The sequence below is a fragment of the Tigriopus californicus genome, chromosome 9, assembly GCF_007210705.1.
Source record: "Tigriopus californicus strain San Diego chromosome 9, Tcal_SD_v2.1, whole genome shotgun sequence".
NCBI classification, from domain to species: domain Eukaryota; kingdom Metazoa; phylum Arthropoda; class Copepoda; order Harpacticoida; family Harpacticidae; genus Tigriopus; species Tigriopus californicus.
Window position 1 is genome coordinate 15,712,539 of NC_081448.1, and position 16,489 is coordinate 15,729,027.

At 42.5% G+C, this 16,489-nt stretch overlaps 1 protein-coding gene across 1 annotated transcript; it reads left to right on the forward strand.

The window, feature by feature from the left end:
* The first annotated feature begins 3,737 nt into the window (after positions 1–3,737).
* LOC131886804 (peptidyl-prolyl cis-trans isomerase 1-like) lies at positions 3,738–14,810 on the forward strand. The gene is made up of 2 exons (XM_059235208.1): positions 3,738–5,823; positions 11,941–14,810. The coding sequence occupies exons 1-2, from the start codon at positions 3,954–3,956 to the stop codon at positions 14,631–14,633; spliced, it is 4,563 nt and encodes a 1,520-aa protein (XP_059091191.1). The 5' UTR covers positions 3,738–3,953; the 3' UTR covers positions 14,634–14,810.
* Positions 14,811–16,489: the final 1,679 nt, after the last annotated feature.

Here is a 16,489-nt window from a genome sequence, read left to right on the forward strand (position 1 = left end):
GTCCATGGTCAAACTATCAATGGGAATGTTGAGCTTTTATAGGTTGAACCAAAATCACTACTGCTTATTAAAATGAACACTTAAAACTAGAAAACTCTCCAAAAGAGGTGCGAAACTCAACACCCATTCATTGGTTCAAGATCTCTAACCAAGTTGGAACAAGCTGACATTTGAGAGGTGCAAGAAGAGCCAAGAAGTGGGAGACGCCATTATACATTGTACTTTGTTGATGTTTTTCTGGTAAACCTCCATTGGGATTGGTGGACTGAAGTGGTGAAGCAAAGTGATCCATGTCTGTAAGAGGTCATTTTTACAACTCGCTTCTGGAACTAACTTGTGGCTCTGTGATGTATGATGTAGCTAATACTGTGCTTCAACAACTTACAATGCACTTCAAGGAAGTGACACAAATCCGGATTGAGCTTTGGAAACATTGATGGACCCCAAGTTTCATGGCCATCCTCTGCCCTCAAATTCAACAGCGTAATTTTAGAAGTCCCTATTGCTCTAACATCCACAGAAAATCATCATTATGAATAATCAAATTACATTTCACCAGTTTTGCATTTATGTTTCCAAACCACATGATATTCCCCTTTGTGCAAAATATAAACCTTTCAAAAATGTTTGCTTCACAAGGTTGAAATGCTTTTTTTACGTTTCAAGGTCTATCTAGAGACAATACACTCCAATAGATGATCATCACAAAGGGTACCAGACCAAGGTTAGATGTACACAAGGCTCAAAGTTCAGGCAAAAATGTTGATGAACGTTTGATGCAATCTCAGCAGCATGCATACATGTTTTGTGGCATCTATATTTGACTTCTTAAGGTTGTTGTGATTGACAGAAATCCCGAAATTCACTGACATTTTTAAAATGGTGGTCATATCTGATTGCATAAAAACGAGTGCCTTGTCAGCAAATTTTTCAATTCTGTAGTAAAATCAGTTTGGCCAACGATCATATGTCACTAGACAGAGTTGTTGGAACTTTAAGCAACATTCAAAACTTATTGGTGGCCGCATTGTGTTAGAACGAAATTTCGGATTATAAATTACAGCATTAATTTCTCAACAATTTGTTCCTCAACTAACTTGCTAGAATATTGTCCATAATGGAGCCAAAACTAATGCCTGGCAAACATCAAAATGAGTGATTGAGAAAAATCTGGCGACACTGTGGTTCATAAAATCCTGATGTCAACAAAAAGCGTTACGAACTTTTGATATGATCCCGAATGCTTTCCTCGTGTCCTGGGTCGTGTTCATTACTCTTTGGTAGTTAGAGCTATTGCAACTAATAGGCCCAATCTTTTGTTGATCTGACTTACCTTTAAAGTTAAATTCTGGAACAACCATTTTAACTTGTTCGTAAGAATGAAAACAAGAGTGGTCACATTGAATACCTTGTTCGAAGGTCCATATCAGCAAAAGTGCATGGATTCTGATTCCATTCGATGGAGTACAAGATTGAAATGAGCTTTTGCTTCAATTGCTAAAAGATCGAATAAACAGGCTCTCACCCAAAAAATATGCCAACTAATTAATCCAGGTTCAGTCTGATATCAAATTGGTAACCAGATCCTACGGTCATCCGGGGCAAAGGACACTTGGGGCCTTAGGAATTCATTCGCCAATTGTTTTATAGTCCTTAATGGTAACTGAATAAGAGTACACAGAGATTCTGCGTCAGTTGACATCAAGAGATGATGTCAGTGGTGCCATTTTGGTTATTTATTTACGTCTTGCTTGAGGGATAACTAGACTTTTTTTCTTTTTTGCGGACTTTCTTACCGCTACCGGGATTGGAATCCCAGCAGTTCAAGACGAGACGATTATTCATTTTACTTGACTTTTATTTACATATATTATTTGAATGGATTATAATTAGCTGATCTGGCTAATTCTTGAATATAAGTAAGGTTGATCGGGAATTTTAGTCAAAAACTTGTCCAAGTCTGACTTAAATCCTGCTACTGGATCAACGCCTACACATATTTGAAGGGAGAAAATTAAACAATAAAAGAGCCCGAGAAAGAAGAGAGGCAGACTTCATTGTTCTTACTAGTCTGGATTCTTGAGGGCTTGAAGGTGCTCTCAAAACGCACATTAAGCCCCTATGGTCACTACAATTGACTCTAAATCCTGGGTTGGGACAAAGCTCATGAATGCTTTTGAAAATGTACAATATCAGATATCTTTTGTACTTTCTCTGGATACTGTACAATCCCAACCTTTCTAACCTCTCCTAGTACGAGAGCTCTCTCATATCCCATATGTGAGGATCAGGTGAGAATATCCCTAAATTGGGACACCAATGAATCAGATGGCAAGCCAAGCAAAAGAGCTGCCCTCTAACTTGGTATCATAAATAAACAAGCAATACAGATTTTAAGTTTTGTATGTAATAAGAATATAACATTAGGCTATTTCGAATTAAAAACACTTTTTGTCAATCATAAGATGGTAGAGACATTAGTACTGGCTTGCTGTCTGAAGTGAGATAATGAAGTTAAGAAATGTACCCTTTAAAACATTGTTACTTTGTGTATGTTCAATGGGCTTGGTTTGTAGATAAAAAAAGGCGGTTTAGAGGACATTTACCTAAAGTTGGAGTTTTAAAGTTTTTTTAAATTTTGGTCATTCTTGGATACTTTTTTCCACTTTTTGAGACCCTTATTTTTTATTCTTTGGACACTTTAGGATGGAGTTTTTCGTAATCAATGGCTACAAAAATGATGCTTCTGAGGTGTTTTGTGGTATCTTTTTGCTATCTGGTAATACACAAAATTATTAGCACCAACAGTCTTTGCTTAAGTTGGCAAGAATGTTTTAATGACCTCAAAGACCAAGACCTGCCTCTTAACATTTATGCAAAACTGTAACACCCATGAAAATATATGTAGCAGTCAAATTTACTCAGTTTATTGTTTCAAATAGCAAATTTCAATGTGCAATCTCCCTTATGCTAATGCTTAAATTCCTGCAGTTCATCCACTTGTGTTGGTGACTCCTTTACTTATTCATTGCACAATACTAAACTTTGCCGTCCAAATTTCTTTAGCCTGACAAGTCTTTAAAAAATGACCATTTCATATGAATGTAAAAATTAAAATTACAAGTTTTTTTTGACATGACACATATTTTGTTAGAATTCATGATCAATTGTGATTGACTTTTCTTCTAAATGACCATTGAAAAGTAGCCCCTTGGAAACCAAGTTGAGGATAAGCAGAATTCTTTCTTACAACATCTACATAAGGATCAGGGTCAGTTTTAATTTTCTTTCTGATGTTTTCTCTGTCAAATGGAGTTTGTAACACAAAATTGTAACTACTTTCTTGGGTATGGCTTTCAGCTTTATTCGTTCACGCATCATTTCAGGCTTGAATAGTCCAGGTTTCAGGTCAGATTGATATTCAAACGTCATTTGAGACAAAGACTTTTTTTTCTTATTTTTTTGAAGATAGATTCATGCCATATATTGCAAAATAAAGTGCTTCAATATCACATAAAAGTATTCACTCTGACCTAACATAACATGCATCCTAAATAAAAAATAGCATTTCCTGATTGATATTCACTCCAGGCCCATTTGGAATTGACGACAAGGCTGATTAAAGAGGTTCAGAATTGAACTTATGGAAGACCACCTTTTTCTCGTGGCCATTGAGTTTCAGATACTGACGTAGGTTTCCTAGCCACGCTGGTCTAGTGTACTCAAGCAAGCTTTTCAAACTTATCGAGCTTCTCAAGTGAAGCAAGCCAGTCCCAATCTCTGGAGGTTGAGGGTTCCCAACGTGCTATCTATCGTTGGTGGGGAAATAACTAGTCCATAGATCATCATAGACTGCACACATACTAGTACTATCAATCATCCACAAGAGGAGCGAGAAGCGTGATTTTTCAGCCATCCATCCAGGGAGTTGATCGAGCGGGCCATCAATCCTCATGTCGCCCCAAACGGAGGAGCCCACCCCTAAAGTCCCCACGGATCAGGTGTCCGGCCCGGACCAGGCTCAAGTGACAACGGCCGCCCCGCCCCCCCACCCCGACCCGGGCCGGGACGAGCCCGCCGCTTCCAGCCCGACTGAGCCTGACCCCGATGCGACCCGATGCTTCTTGGATATCACGATCGGGCCGGTTAGAACGGGTCGGATCGTGTGCCAATTATTCCACGACATCGTGCCGCAGACGACTCGCAATTTCCAGAGTCTGTGTTCCGGCGAGGCGGGCTTGTCCGGCAAATCCGGTCGCCCGCTCCATTATCGCGGTTCCATCTTTCACCGCGTCATCAAAGGCTTCATGTTGCAGGGCGGGGATTTCGTGAGTCACAATGGCTCGGGGGGTGAATCCATCTATGGGAAGCCGTTTCCCGATGAGAATCTGGACATCAAGCATGATCGTCCGTTTCTGTTGTCCATGGCCAATCGCGGGCCCAACACCAATGGATCACAATTCTTCATTACCACGGAGCCGGCGCCGCATTTGGACGGGCTCCACGTGGTCTTTGGTCACGTGGTGTCGGGCCAGGAGGTCGTGCGAGAGATCGAGGATCTGCAGACCGACAAGCTGGACCGACCGCTCCAAGACGTCAAGATCGCCAATTGTGGGATCTTGGTGCTCAAGAACCAGAAGAGGAGAAAGAAGAGTCAATCCCGGCCTCCGAGCCATAAAGCCGAGCGGAAGAAGAACAAGAAGAAGAACAAGAAGATGAGATCCGCGTCCACTGGCTCGTCGTCCTCGTCGTCGTCCTCCTCCCCCTCCTCTCCATCATCCAGTTCCTCCTCCGAAGACTCGACGGTCCATGAAAAACGCCAGAAAAGGAAGAAGAAATCAAAAAAGAAGAAAAAGAAGCGTACCAAAGGGCAAGAGGAAGAAGGTGAAGAAGTATCCTCGGAAAATGAGGCCACGGGTGAAGCTCATCCTTTGGCTCAGATTACAGATATCGATCCGGATGAGATTCCCGTAGTGCCGGAGAACCGATTTCTTTTCCGGGGCGAAAAGAAACGAGACGAGTTAGCCGAATCCAGCGACAAACCCCGCCAGAGAAGAACGGACAAGCGGGATCGACGCTCCCGATCCAGATCAAATTCTCGAGATCGTTCCCGCGGTCGATTTCGACCCACCCGACCCCAGTCCAATTCCGCCAAGAAAATTAAAGGCCGGGGGCGAATGCATTTCAGACCCCGAGATTGGTCTCGATCCCGGAGCCGTACGCCGCCGCATTGGCGGAACGAGACCCAAAAGACCATCAGCTTGGCAGAATTCGAGAAGAAGAAACGGGAGGAAAAAAAGCGCAAAGAAGAAATGGATCGAAGGGCGGAGGAGCGGCAAAAGCGGCATGAAGAACGCGAAAAAGCCATCCAAAAACGCATTTTAGAAAGAGAGCTGACCCGACGCAAAGAGTCCGAGAAAATGAAGCGCAACACATCGGCCGAGAGCTCGAGCTCACCGAAAGAAGCGGTCAAGTCGACGGATGTGAAGGTCAATGCGAGTTTAGTGGACGTACGAGATTTTGACAAACTTGACTACGAGGCCAACGAGAGTGATCCAGAAGAAAAACGACGCCGCCCCCGCGAGACCACCATCACAAAGCAGGTTCGTCCTGAGGAAGTTCCGGCTGCTCTCCGGGCTGAAAAAGCCTCTCCCGCTTCCACCTCTTCACCGTCGCCCCCTCGAAAATCCAAGGGCAGCCGCAGCCGCAGTCGAAGTCGTAGTCGAAGCCGCGGTCAGAGCCGAAGCCGTAACCGTAACCACAGTCGAAGTCGAAGTCGCAGCCGCGGTCGGAGCCGAAGCCGTAGCCGTAGACGGAGAACAAGCCAGTAGTATGAAAAGGGAGAATTGTGGGGCATTTCCAAGTGGAAGAAGTCGTCTCTCGTTGGACGAGACTACAAACTTCGAGACTCACAGTCTATGGTCAATGAGACTCTTCACTTGTAACGCATACTTGATTAAGACTACATTATTTGAAAATCATATAGTGTAGGAGCACCTCAACTTTTTTAATGAATGAGGGCTTGTGTTAAAGTAAAATACTCGCTTCGCTCGCGAAGATTCTTATCGATTTATTTTTTCCTTATAAAAGTTGCGAGAGTGCCGATACGGCTCATTTTCAAAAAGTATTAGAATACTTATAAAGTTGGTGAAGAATTGTAAAGCTAACAGGCTTGAATATCTGTTGAAACTTTAGATGTGAACATGATCATTACACCTTGATGATAGAGCGTAGTTGAGTTATGTCTTTTCACACCAACAGTTACTTGGTCTACTCCTGATCAATGTCTTAATGATATATTAACCCTGAAACATGGGTGGGGATCAAGCTCATGCATGCTTTGAAAGCGTACAATAATGGGATACAGTTCGTACCTTCTTTACACAGTGGATCACTTCTAGCGACCGCACAGGCATAACGTGCGTTTTGAGCGAACTTTCAAGCCCTCGTGAATTCAGACTAGTTACAACAATGAAGTCCACCTCTCTCTCTACTTTCTCGGGATATAACATTGTTCAATTGGCAATTATTCCACTAATAAACAGCAATCAGAAACCCCTAAGGGACGTATGGCAGTAGCTTTTCAAAGTTTGCCTTTTTGCGCCTGTCTTTCTTGCCTCTGCTCGACTAAAATCCATCTTCTAAAAGTGCATGAATTCCATAAAATGACAACCTTACATATCACTTCGATTGTCAATTTCGCCAAGACGGAGGCCTCTGAAGACATTCAAGACAGACAGTACACACACACTGGCGAAAAGAACACCTTAAAAGCCCAATAAAATGGATGAAGAATGAAAGGCATAATCTGATGACATTTATTAAACAAAGTTTGGCCTTCTGAGTAAGGCACTAACGATTTATTGACCTTCTGCGTTTCATAGATGCACTCATTTTCAATTAAAAAACAGCTGCGAGATTAGAGCCGTTGCTGTGTTCATAGAATGCCGAATATCTAAAATCTTTGCTTAATCGACAACTTCAGAAATCATACGTACATACACTATGCATATGGAAAGTGAACTCTGCTATCTTTACGATAGCTTGATACATTTGCCAGCAGAAATTAAAATTCGAATACAAACGCTGATTCTGGTTCTATGATGTTTGACTGTGTGCAAGCCTACGTAGGAGTGGCAAATACCTGCACACTTTTTACGCCTCGTTCACCTACCAAGTTAACCCTTTGTATGAGATAACCCTGTTTCTTGATATTTTCTACAAATATTTTCTTTTTAAGCCAATCAGACCAAAGAGCAGAAACAAAATATGCATCTTTTCAATTAACAATAAGATATAGTATGTTTGAGACTTGATATTGCTTATTGCACTCGAAAGAGTTCTCAATCGTTACGATGATATCATAATCCGCCAGAAAAGTAGAGTTCTGTTTTGCAAACAATTTGGATGTAAGAACCTTTTTTCGGGATATTTTGACACGCGTCTGGATCCGGATTGAACTGAGCAGGCTATTTGAGCCACTTGTGTGTATTTTCATATTTCTCCTAAAAACTTGAAGAATAAAAAAAATACATCAGTTGCGTCTTTTGATTATGGCACAAAATGCAGCGTAGTAACTCATTTGCCAATAAATTTCAGACACAAATCTTTCAGAATTGCAAGGTTTTGCAAAAAGCACATTTTTGTGTATGAATTCTCCGTTTGTTTGTCCGCAACAAGGGGAGAGAGAGAAGGCTGAAAAGGACTATCACTGCCAGTCTCTCTTCTTATGCTGACGATACAAAGCTAGTTTCTGGTAGAAATGGCCAAAAAAAGTTTCCACTAGCCTTGCAAAGGACCTAGATAGAATCTGCTCTTGGGTTACTAAGAGTAATATGGCCCTGAATGGAATGAAATTCCGCTCAATGACCTCTGGGTCGACATCATTAGACACTCCACTATTAGATGATGAAGGCAACGGTATTCAGGAAGTCTCATTCATGAAGGATTGAGGTGTAGTCCTCCAAGATAATGGAAAGTTTGATGAACATATCCAGTTGACAGTTGGTAAAGCTTTTCAAATGTGTGTTTGGATATATCGCACGTTTGTTGCTCAACCACATCTTGAATATGCTTCACCCATTTAGGCTCCAATGAGTTCAGCAGGTTTGCAAAAGGTCGAACAAGTCCAAAGATGTTTCACTAGGAACATCACGGGAATGAGAAAGGTCTCGTATTGGGAGAGACTAAAAAGTTGGGACTGTACAGTGTTCAGAGAAGGTACGAAAGGTATCTGATACTGTACGTCTTCAAAAGCATCCATGAGCTTTGTACCAACCCAGGATTTAGGGTCAATTCTTGTGACCGCAGAGGCTTAAGGTGAGTATTGAGAGCACCTTCAAGTCCTCGAGAATCCAGGCTAGTTCAAACAATGAAGTCCACTTCTCTTCTTTCTCGGGCTCTTTTATTGTTTAATTTGCTTCCCTCTAATATTCTTAGGGAATACGTAGGCCTTGTTGATCCGGTTGTAGCTTTCAAGCTCGGTCTGCCAACTCAAATTCGTTAGTAGACCAAATATCATATAAAGATTGAAAGGTAGTAAAAAGACGAATTATAACCTTTCATTTTAATAGTACTGGGGATTACATTCCCTGTAGCGGTTAGAAAAGCCCGTGAAAAACCAAACCAAAAAAAAAAAGTGAACTGGAGTCCATCCAAGCAAATAACTACTGATTTCAAACTCCTGCAAAAAAAACATTCGAGTCACAATTGTGAAAAAAGGCTCATTATGAAGCATGCCTCGCCCAAAATGCAAAATCTAACGAGGAAAAGTTTTACCAATACATTAGCTCAAAAACTATGTAAACATCGGTTGGTCTATTGCTCAAAGGGGAGGGGGGGAAGACTACATCAAAGAAAACAAAAATGTGGCGGGAGCTCTCAATTGTTATTTCTCCTCAATGTTTGTGGTGAAAGAGACAACCCCCCTCCCTCAACGCAACCGTGGTTAGTTGAAGACAGGCCTCTGAGTGAAGTAGCAATTGCATCCCAAGAAATCTTTAACACAATACAAAATTTAGATTGGGAGTCGGCTCCGGGACCTGACGAGATTACCTCGAACTTTTTAAAAAATACGGTCTCAGCTCTCGGCGAACCTTTGGAATACCTATTCCGGAAGAGCTTGGAATCGGGAGAATTTTCCCCTAGAGTGGAAGATGACAAATGTGACGCCAGTGCAGTGACCAAAAACTTATGCAAAGAATCACAGGCCAATTTCTTTAATAGCTACCGTGTGCAAAGTACTAGAGGCAGTTGTCAAACGTCATCTCTGTGATTACCTGCATGTTGCAAACAGCATCCCTTGCTCCCAACATGGTCTCTTCCCCAACAGAAGTTGCACGACGAATCTGGTTCAATTCCTTGACGAAGTCCCCAAATATGTGGACCAAGGATCAGCGGTCGATGTTATTTATTTTGATCTGGCAAAGGCGTTTGACGTGGTGCCACATGAAATGTTAATTTCCAAACTTTATAAGGCGGGTATCCAAGGCAAGCTCCTGGTATGGATTTCAGATTGGCTTTCACAACGAAGTCAACGCGTAGTCATTGGCGGGGAATCGTCGTATTGGGCTACAGTGGAAAGTGGTGTCGTGCAAGGGAGTGTATTGGGCCCTATTCTATTTCTGATCTACATCTCAGACATGCCCTCCGTCATCAGTCAATCCTCGTTCCTTGGAACCTATGCAGATGACACAAAGTTAGGACGAGTCATCCGTTCCCGTGAAAGAATCATTGGCAATCACAAGAGGACATTCTTTCAATGACCAAGTGTGCGAAAAGGAATGGGATGAGCCTCAATATATCAAAATGCAAAGTTGTACACTTTGGTCAGAAAAACGAGAGATACGGGTATGAGGTCGATGGAGTCCCCGTTGAGGCTGTCAAGAGCCATAGAGATTTTGGTATTACGATTCAGGCCAACCTGAAGCCTTCACTCCATGTGACATCCGTAGCCAAAAAAGTCAACGCAATACTGAGTCAGGTGAGAAGGACATTTCGTTGCAAACAAGGCGAACGTTGCTCGATGTTTACAAAACTTTTGTGCGACCTCACCTTGAAGGCTCACGACCGGTATGGAAGACTTGACTTGCAAAGGATGTGAAGCTCCTAGAAGGAGTGCAAAAACGTATGGTTCAAATGATCCACGGGCGTGAAGGCTCATATGATTGTCACGGATTTTTCAAGCCCCTCAAACATGACCTCAAAACTCGAGCGCTGGCTGCAGGAAATCTTGTCTCTCCGGAGGCAAAACTCGATATCAGGAAAGTATCATTTGTTCCAAGGGCTTTAAGAATTTGGAACAAGATGCTTCAGGAAGGACGTAACTGCTCTACGGTAAACCAATTCAAAAGTTGGTTCGACACCTCCTCAAGTGATATATAATTACTATGAAATCACTCATTGGAATGCCCTACTTATTCCCTATGATTTGAATTTTATATCTCTCTTATTGCCTTCATGGTTCCTGGAGATTATACTTACATTACACATTACACATATATCTGTGCATAATACTTGAACTTCCAACGAATCAGAGTTTGCAGATCTGGTTTGCCCTTGAATATAGGGTTGCAATGAAATCTTGTTCAGAAAATTGTTCAAACCTGATTACCTCGCACCATTCGACCCTCGCAACCCAAACCAAAAATATGAAAGAGAAGTAAATTGAAAAACGAAGGAACCCAAAAATGAAGAGAGGAATCCATTGTTCTAATTGACTTAGATTCTAGAGAGCTATGATATACATTGACACCTAATTTTTGCAGTCAACGGCACACAAAACATGGGATGTTGGAAGGTCGAAGAAAATAACGGAATGGGAAAGAATGACAAATGCTCCATAAAACCAACACTTTACAATATGTCTGTCAAAGTAATTTCGAGGGCTGCACGAGATGGTTGGGCTAGAAAAGTATAAGTATCCCAAATTGTTCGCACCTACTTTACATGTTCAATACAAGCACGTATCTCTAGTTGTGTGCAGGAGACAAGGTTTATCGATGGATGAATCAAGATAAAAGGGATCAATTGGATAATATTTGTCTAGTTTCCACGGACTAATTGCACCAAGAGTTATGCCACATTATTTGATCTCGCAATTTCGAGACAAACACAAGGCCTCGCTCGAATAGGTTAACCTTGCCGCAAAACCTAGTGATAGATCGAGCTACATAAAGATGGTTCTAAAAAGCAAACGGAGAAAGTTGAGGGGCTAAGACATTTGTGATGACATCAGTGTGGGTGATTCAAGGAACAAAGAGAGTAACGAGTCTAAGAGCAAATGAGCAAACGTGCATTATGACAGGAGAGTTTTGAGCTCAAAGGCATTTCCTGAAATTTTACCGTTCAAGAAACAAAAGTCTAGCATGTCTAAATTAAGGTGATCAGATGATCAAAGATCTCGAAAAGGGTGTCAGAAATCTTATTGAGCTGAATAAAGGCCAAAATGGTTATGAAATGAAGTATATTGATTACATGAATTTAGAATGCGAGTGTCATTTCCATGAGCACAAATCCTCCTTTCACACTGCAACCCTAAAGGTCATCTAAAATTCCTCATTTTGAAATAGGGTACACAAATAGTTTCAAGCATTAGATGTTCATTTGGCAATCTTTGGAAATAAATCATAGTGCAAACTAGCTAGCTATTTTATGAAGCCTGTGATAACTGATAAGATTTTCACCATAGTCCTTGTTATGCGTGAGTGCCCAACACGTGTGTGTGTGTGTGTGTGACTGTGTATGCTTAGATTCTACAAAAGGCTGACATCTTGGCCAGAATGCTCCTTGAACTGTGAGACCTTGTACATTCTTCAAGCACGATACGGACGTAAGGCTCGCTTAGTGGGGGGCCCAGACGGCTTGATCATCATCCAATAATTAGAGATTACCGCATTTATCGCTCCTACCCAAATGTAGTCTCTTTCAGAAGGCTTTGAGGGTTTCGTGCTTTCACTGGGATCTTACGTCTACATATAGAGCTTCCTCTGGTGAAAACACAAAACATGGCGACAGAAAAAGAGTCTGGGGTGCCAGAAATCTTGGTAACAGAAGACCAAACTGCAGACAAAGAGCCCGTGGGTAGGCCCATCGTTATCTACGATGAGCCAGAGGACTCCAAATCCGAAGCAACCAATGTCGAGGAGAGCTCTGCAAAATCCACGGAACATTCCGAGTCCTCAGAAGCTGGACCAAAGGTCACAAACTTGGAAGAAAAAATGGATCAAAAACATGTTGACGAAAATGATTACCACGACGCAACGGTCACAGTGGAGAAGGATGAGCACCAAGCCGTTCTTTGTGAGGAGAAAGAGAAAGGACACCCGGCCGAGGGGAAGGATAACGACGAAAACAAGGACACAACTAGCGTTCACAGTGGTCCAAGAGAATCGGATGAGGATTCCAATGAGGAGGGGAAAGAAAGAAAGAGCTCTAAAACCGACATCTCTGATGTGAACGATACGAAAAGCACCGAGGAGACAAAGTCCAAAGAAGAACGCGACGCCGATGTTGAGCACGCTGAACGGAAAGAATCCGAGGCAAGGGTATCACAAAAAGGAGATGATTCGGATAAAGAAGACCATACACAAGATGACAAACTCAAGGTCATGGAAAGAAGTGAGGCAGATGCCAAACAAGAGGCCGTGGAGTTACCTCAACCCAAGGATCAGGATAATGAGGCGCGCTCTGTTCAACATGAGCGACATGATGTAATTCCTGCAAGAGATAACGAAAAGGAGGATCAGAGACAGAGTGACTCATCGTCCGAGGAGGAGGAGGAGGAGGAGAAAGAGTCAAAAGATAAACCGGAAAGCACTAGCCTCGTGTCAGAGAAAACGGAACCCCAAGACCTACAACAGGAGCCAGCCATGACCATCGGAAAGATAGTAGAGGAAATTCGCGTTCCAGCCAGTGCTCGTCAACCTGAGATGGCCACCTCTTCTATAAGCAAACTTCAAAAGATTGTCACCAATGGAATCACGATCACCCATCAATCATTTAACAACGAGGACGTTCCCCTATCTCAGAATGGGGAGGATGTGGATGAGGCTTCCAAGTCTGTCCGGGAATCAATCTCCTTGTGGCGAGAGCGCGAAAAATCCAAATCCAATGAGGAAGTTTTGCGGGACTTTTCCCAATTGGGAGATGCGGAAGAGCAGGCCCAAGCCGCCGCCTTGATGGCTTGGACGAAGAGTGGCAAGGCCAAGAAAAAGAAAGCCCCAACCAACACCATGATTGTCCGAGTCAAGAACAAGATGCGACAAACCGTGGATTTTGGGGACCGAAACATTGTGATTGAAGAGAAGAAGGCCAGCCGCTTTGATGTATCGTCTCCACCCGCACAACCGGCATTCCAAGTTCGAAAGACAAGTGTTATTCAGCCCGAGTCCGAGACCAACGTGACTTCCTCTTGGATTGAGAATGCCATTAAGCAGTACGAGCACGAAAATGAGATCGAATTGGTCGAGATGAAATTCGAGTCGTCGCCCAAAAGCCAAAAAGGAGTCTATGAAGCCTTTGTTAAGGCGCGCATTGGAGCTCAGGGAGAATCCAAGGATTACCATTGGATCATCAAGAGGGCTCCCAACACAACGAGCCTACCTAATAGCTATGACAAAGACACCTACATGGTAACGAAGCTTGGCTGTCGCATGTCGGACTTCGTCAAGGCCAAGAAGCTGAAGAGGTCGTTGAGCATCCCCTTTCGGCCAGTGATTATGGCTGACTCCCAATACGCCATATTGGACAACCTCACAGACTATCGCAAATTTGAGGATAAAACCGGATTAGATTTGGAGCACGTCAAGTGTGCCCTCAGAGGTCTGGCCAAGTTCCACGCCTTGAGCTACGTCTACTTCAATCAGGGAAATGAAGACGTCCACCAATTTTCCGAGGATTTGAAGATGATGATTGACCGCTTTTACCAAAAGTCCGCCAATGCCACGGACAAGCAGATCAAGCGCGACCAACTCGACATGGACTTTCGACGCGTTCTATCGCTCTTGCGCACTGTCGACGAAGAAGGCGAGGCAGTGGCCAAGGAAGCCGAACAACGGTTCGGAGATGACCTCTACAGCATCTTTCAACGAGCTCATCTCTCGAGCAATCAGTTTTCGGTGCTTTGCCATGGTAACCCGGTGGCAAGCAACATGTATTTCCGATACAGCGAGCAACACAATCCAGTGGATGTCAAATTCGTTGGCTTCGAACACGCCGTCTACGGCCAAGTGGGCCTGGATCTTCAGCTCTTCTTGAACACTGCCTTGGGTCCCAAGATTGACGATCAAGCTGAATTTCTTTTGCGCTTTATTTATTATGAGAATTTGGCGGGAACTTTGAAACTGTTAGGGGCCGATCCCAACGTGCTTAGCTTTGATGACCTGTTCAAGGAGTTCAAGAAGCTCCATACCTATGGCTGCTTGGCGGGGTCCATGGATTTGGCCCGGCAATCCCCTTCGTCGGGCTCATCGTTTGCCTCTAGCGGTAGAAATCCAGAGACCAATAGGGATGGTCATCGCGGATTCGAGAGCAAGATTTTAGGGTGGATGGGTTCGGTTCCTCAGGTCGTTTACAAGGCCTCAGAACCGGCTTTGAGACTCAAAGAGTTGATGATTAAGGCTCTCCATAAGTAAATTACTGTAAATCCACATTGTTTCGAGATACCTTGATGGGTTCGTGGTAGCCTGGCCAATCAAGCTTGGTAGGCGCCACATATCTGTCTCCATGGTTACTTTATTACACTTGCCTTGGCGTTTCTGATTTTCTTTCTTTGCATCCAATCAAAAAAAATAAATTAATGCAAAGTTCGATAGGATTCTAATCAGGAATGGCGGCGGTTTATTGAAATTTTGACCTTTTGTGTTTTATCAGCAAGGTTTCAAGGCGTTTAAATTGCCTTATTAAGTTGTGACGGAAATACCTAAACATATGCTGGCATTTTTCTAACCTATTAAGTCATAAATAATGACTTCGAGTTTATTGCTTCATGTAATTTTAACCTAGATTAGACGCTTTTATGCTCAAGCATATTAAAAATAACATTTTTAAAGCCTATTTGGTGGATTTAAGGTGCACACTTGGTTAGAAACGAATGCAAATTAGAATATGGTCTGTTTTATAACTATTGAGGTTTTTAGGATTTAATGGTCCTGTTTTCATTCCCTTCAGAAGGAAAATGTCCACACTTTCTCTAAACTCAAACGCCAGACAAATAATACCTTTTTCAATATTTCAACAGTAAAACATTCTTTTTTGCATGACGTTAGAGTTCTTCGCTCAAAATGTTGCAAAAACAGCAATATAACTACTCTAAAAGTGTACATTTGTTAAAACATGGTTTGCAAATATCAAATGCACACTTGACTCTTATTGAATTCTGAAGAAATACATACAATAACTAATCTTATATGTTTGGGGCTTTTCCTGTGGGTTGTTGAATGTGAATAAAAACTGCGGTTCAGACATCACTCATTTCCTCAAATCTTCATTGATTGCCCAACTATGTGCACTTTTGTCAGTTCCAAAACAAATTTTCAAAACCTTCATAACTGGAAGGTTTAAAGTGGACGGTACACTTCATTTTGAGTTATTTTGAGGTTATAATACATCAAAGGGAGGAATGATTTATTGCGTTTGCGATTTTGAAAAATCGCTACTAATTGTTTGAGCATTTGAGTTCAGATATCACGAGGGTATTTTGACGATCGCCAATCAATAATGTTTTTAATTTCCATTGAACAGGATAACGACAATCATAGATTTAAATATGATGAGGCTTAACAGTTTCAATTTGAACTGCAATTACCATAATCGACAAATCGAAGCTGTTCCTTATCATTGTCGAAGCCAGAAAATGCAAACATGTGTTTGGGTATTTGTTCTCTCGAAATTTGATAAGGCTTTTTTTAAACACCGTGGTTGCTGATTTTTCTGCATCAAGGATATCTCCACCAATTCTTTAGAGGATGGAAAGCATGTCCCGTTATAAGTCGTGAATTTTAACTTCTCATCTAGGTTCACATTGAGCCGCTTTTCAGGGATTTCTCTAATGTTATCAGAGCATCAATCTGTAATAAGAAAGAACAAGCGCAGAGAAAAGGCTGAAGAGAGAACATTTCATTTTTGTGCTAAATTTAGATTTCGGATAGTCATCGTAAGTGATGGGAAACCACCATGCAAGCGGCCTCACCTCGAAGGCTCATTCCCACTATGAACCATTGGCTCAGTAAGGCTATGAAGCGCCTAGACGGTGTGCAAAAACGTATGGCAGGGACAAATCACGGACTTGAAGGCTCGTACGAGGATAAACACAAGCGTGGGGACGCAATACAAATGTTCAAACTGATGAAAGGATTTGACGCCTTCGATTGTCCGGGGACGTTTCAAGCCCCTCCAACCTAACCTCAACGCTCGATCATTGGCCGCATGCAGGAGAACTACTATCTTCGGAGGCAAAGTTTGATGCTGTACGGTAAAACAATTCCAGTCT

Coding starts and splice junctions, on each gene's coding strand:
- LOC131886804 (XM_059235208.1), top strand. CDS start 3,954: ATGTCGCCCCAAACGGAGGAGCCCACCCCTAAAGTCCCCACGGATCAG. Junction 5,824..11,940: donor TAGCCGTAGACGGAGAACAA/GCCAGTAGTATG, acceptor GAAGGCTTTGAG/GGTTTCGTGCTTTCACTGGG.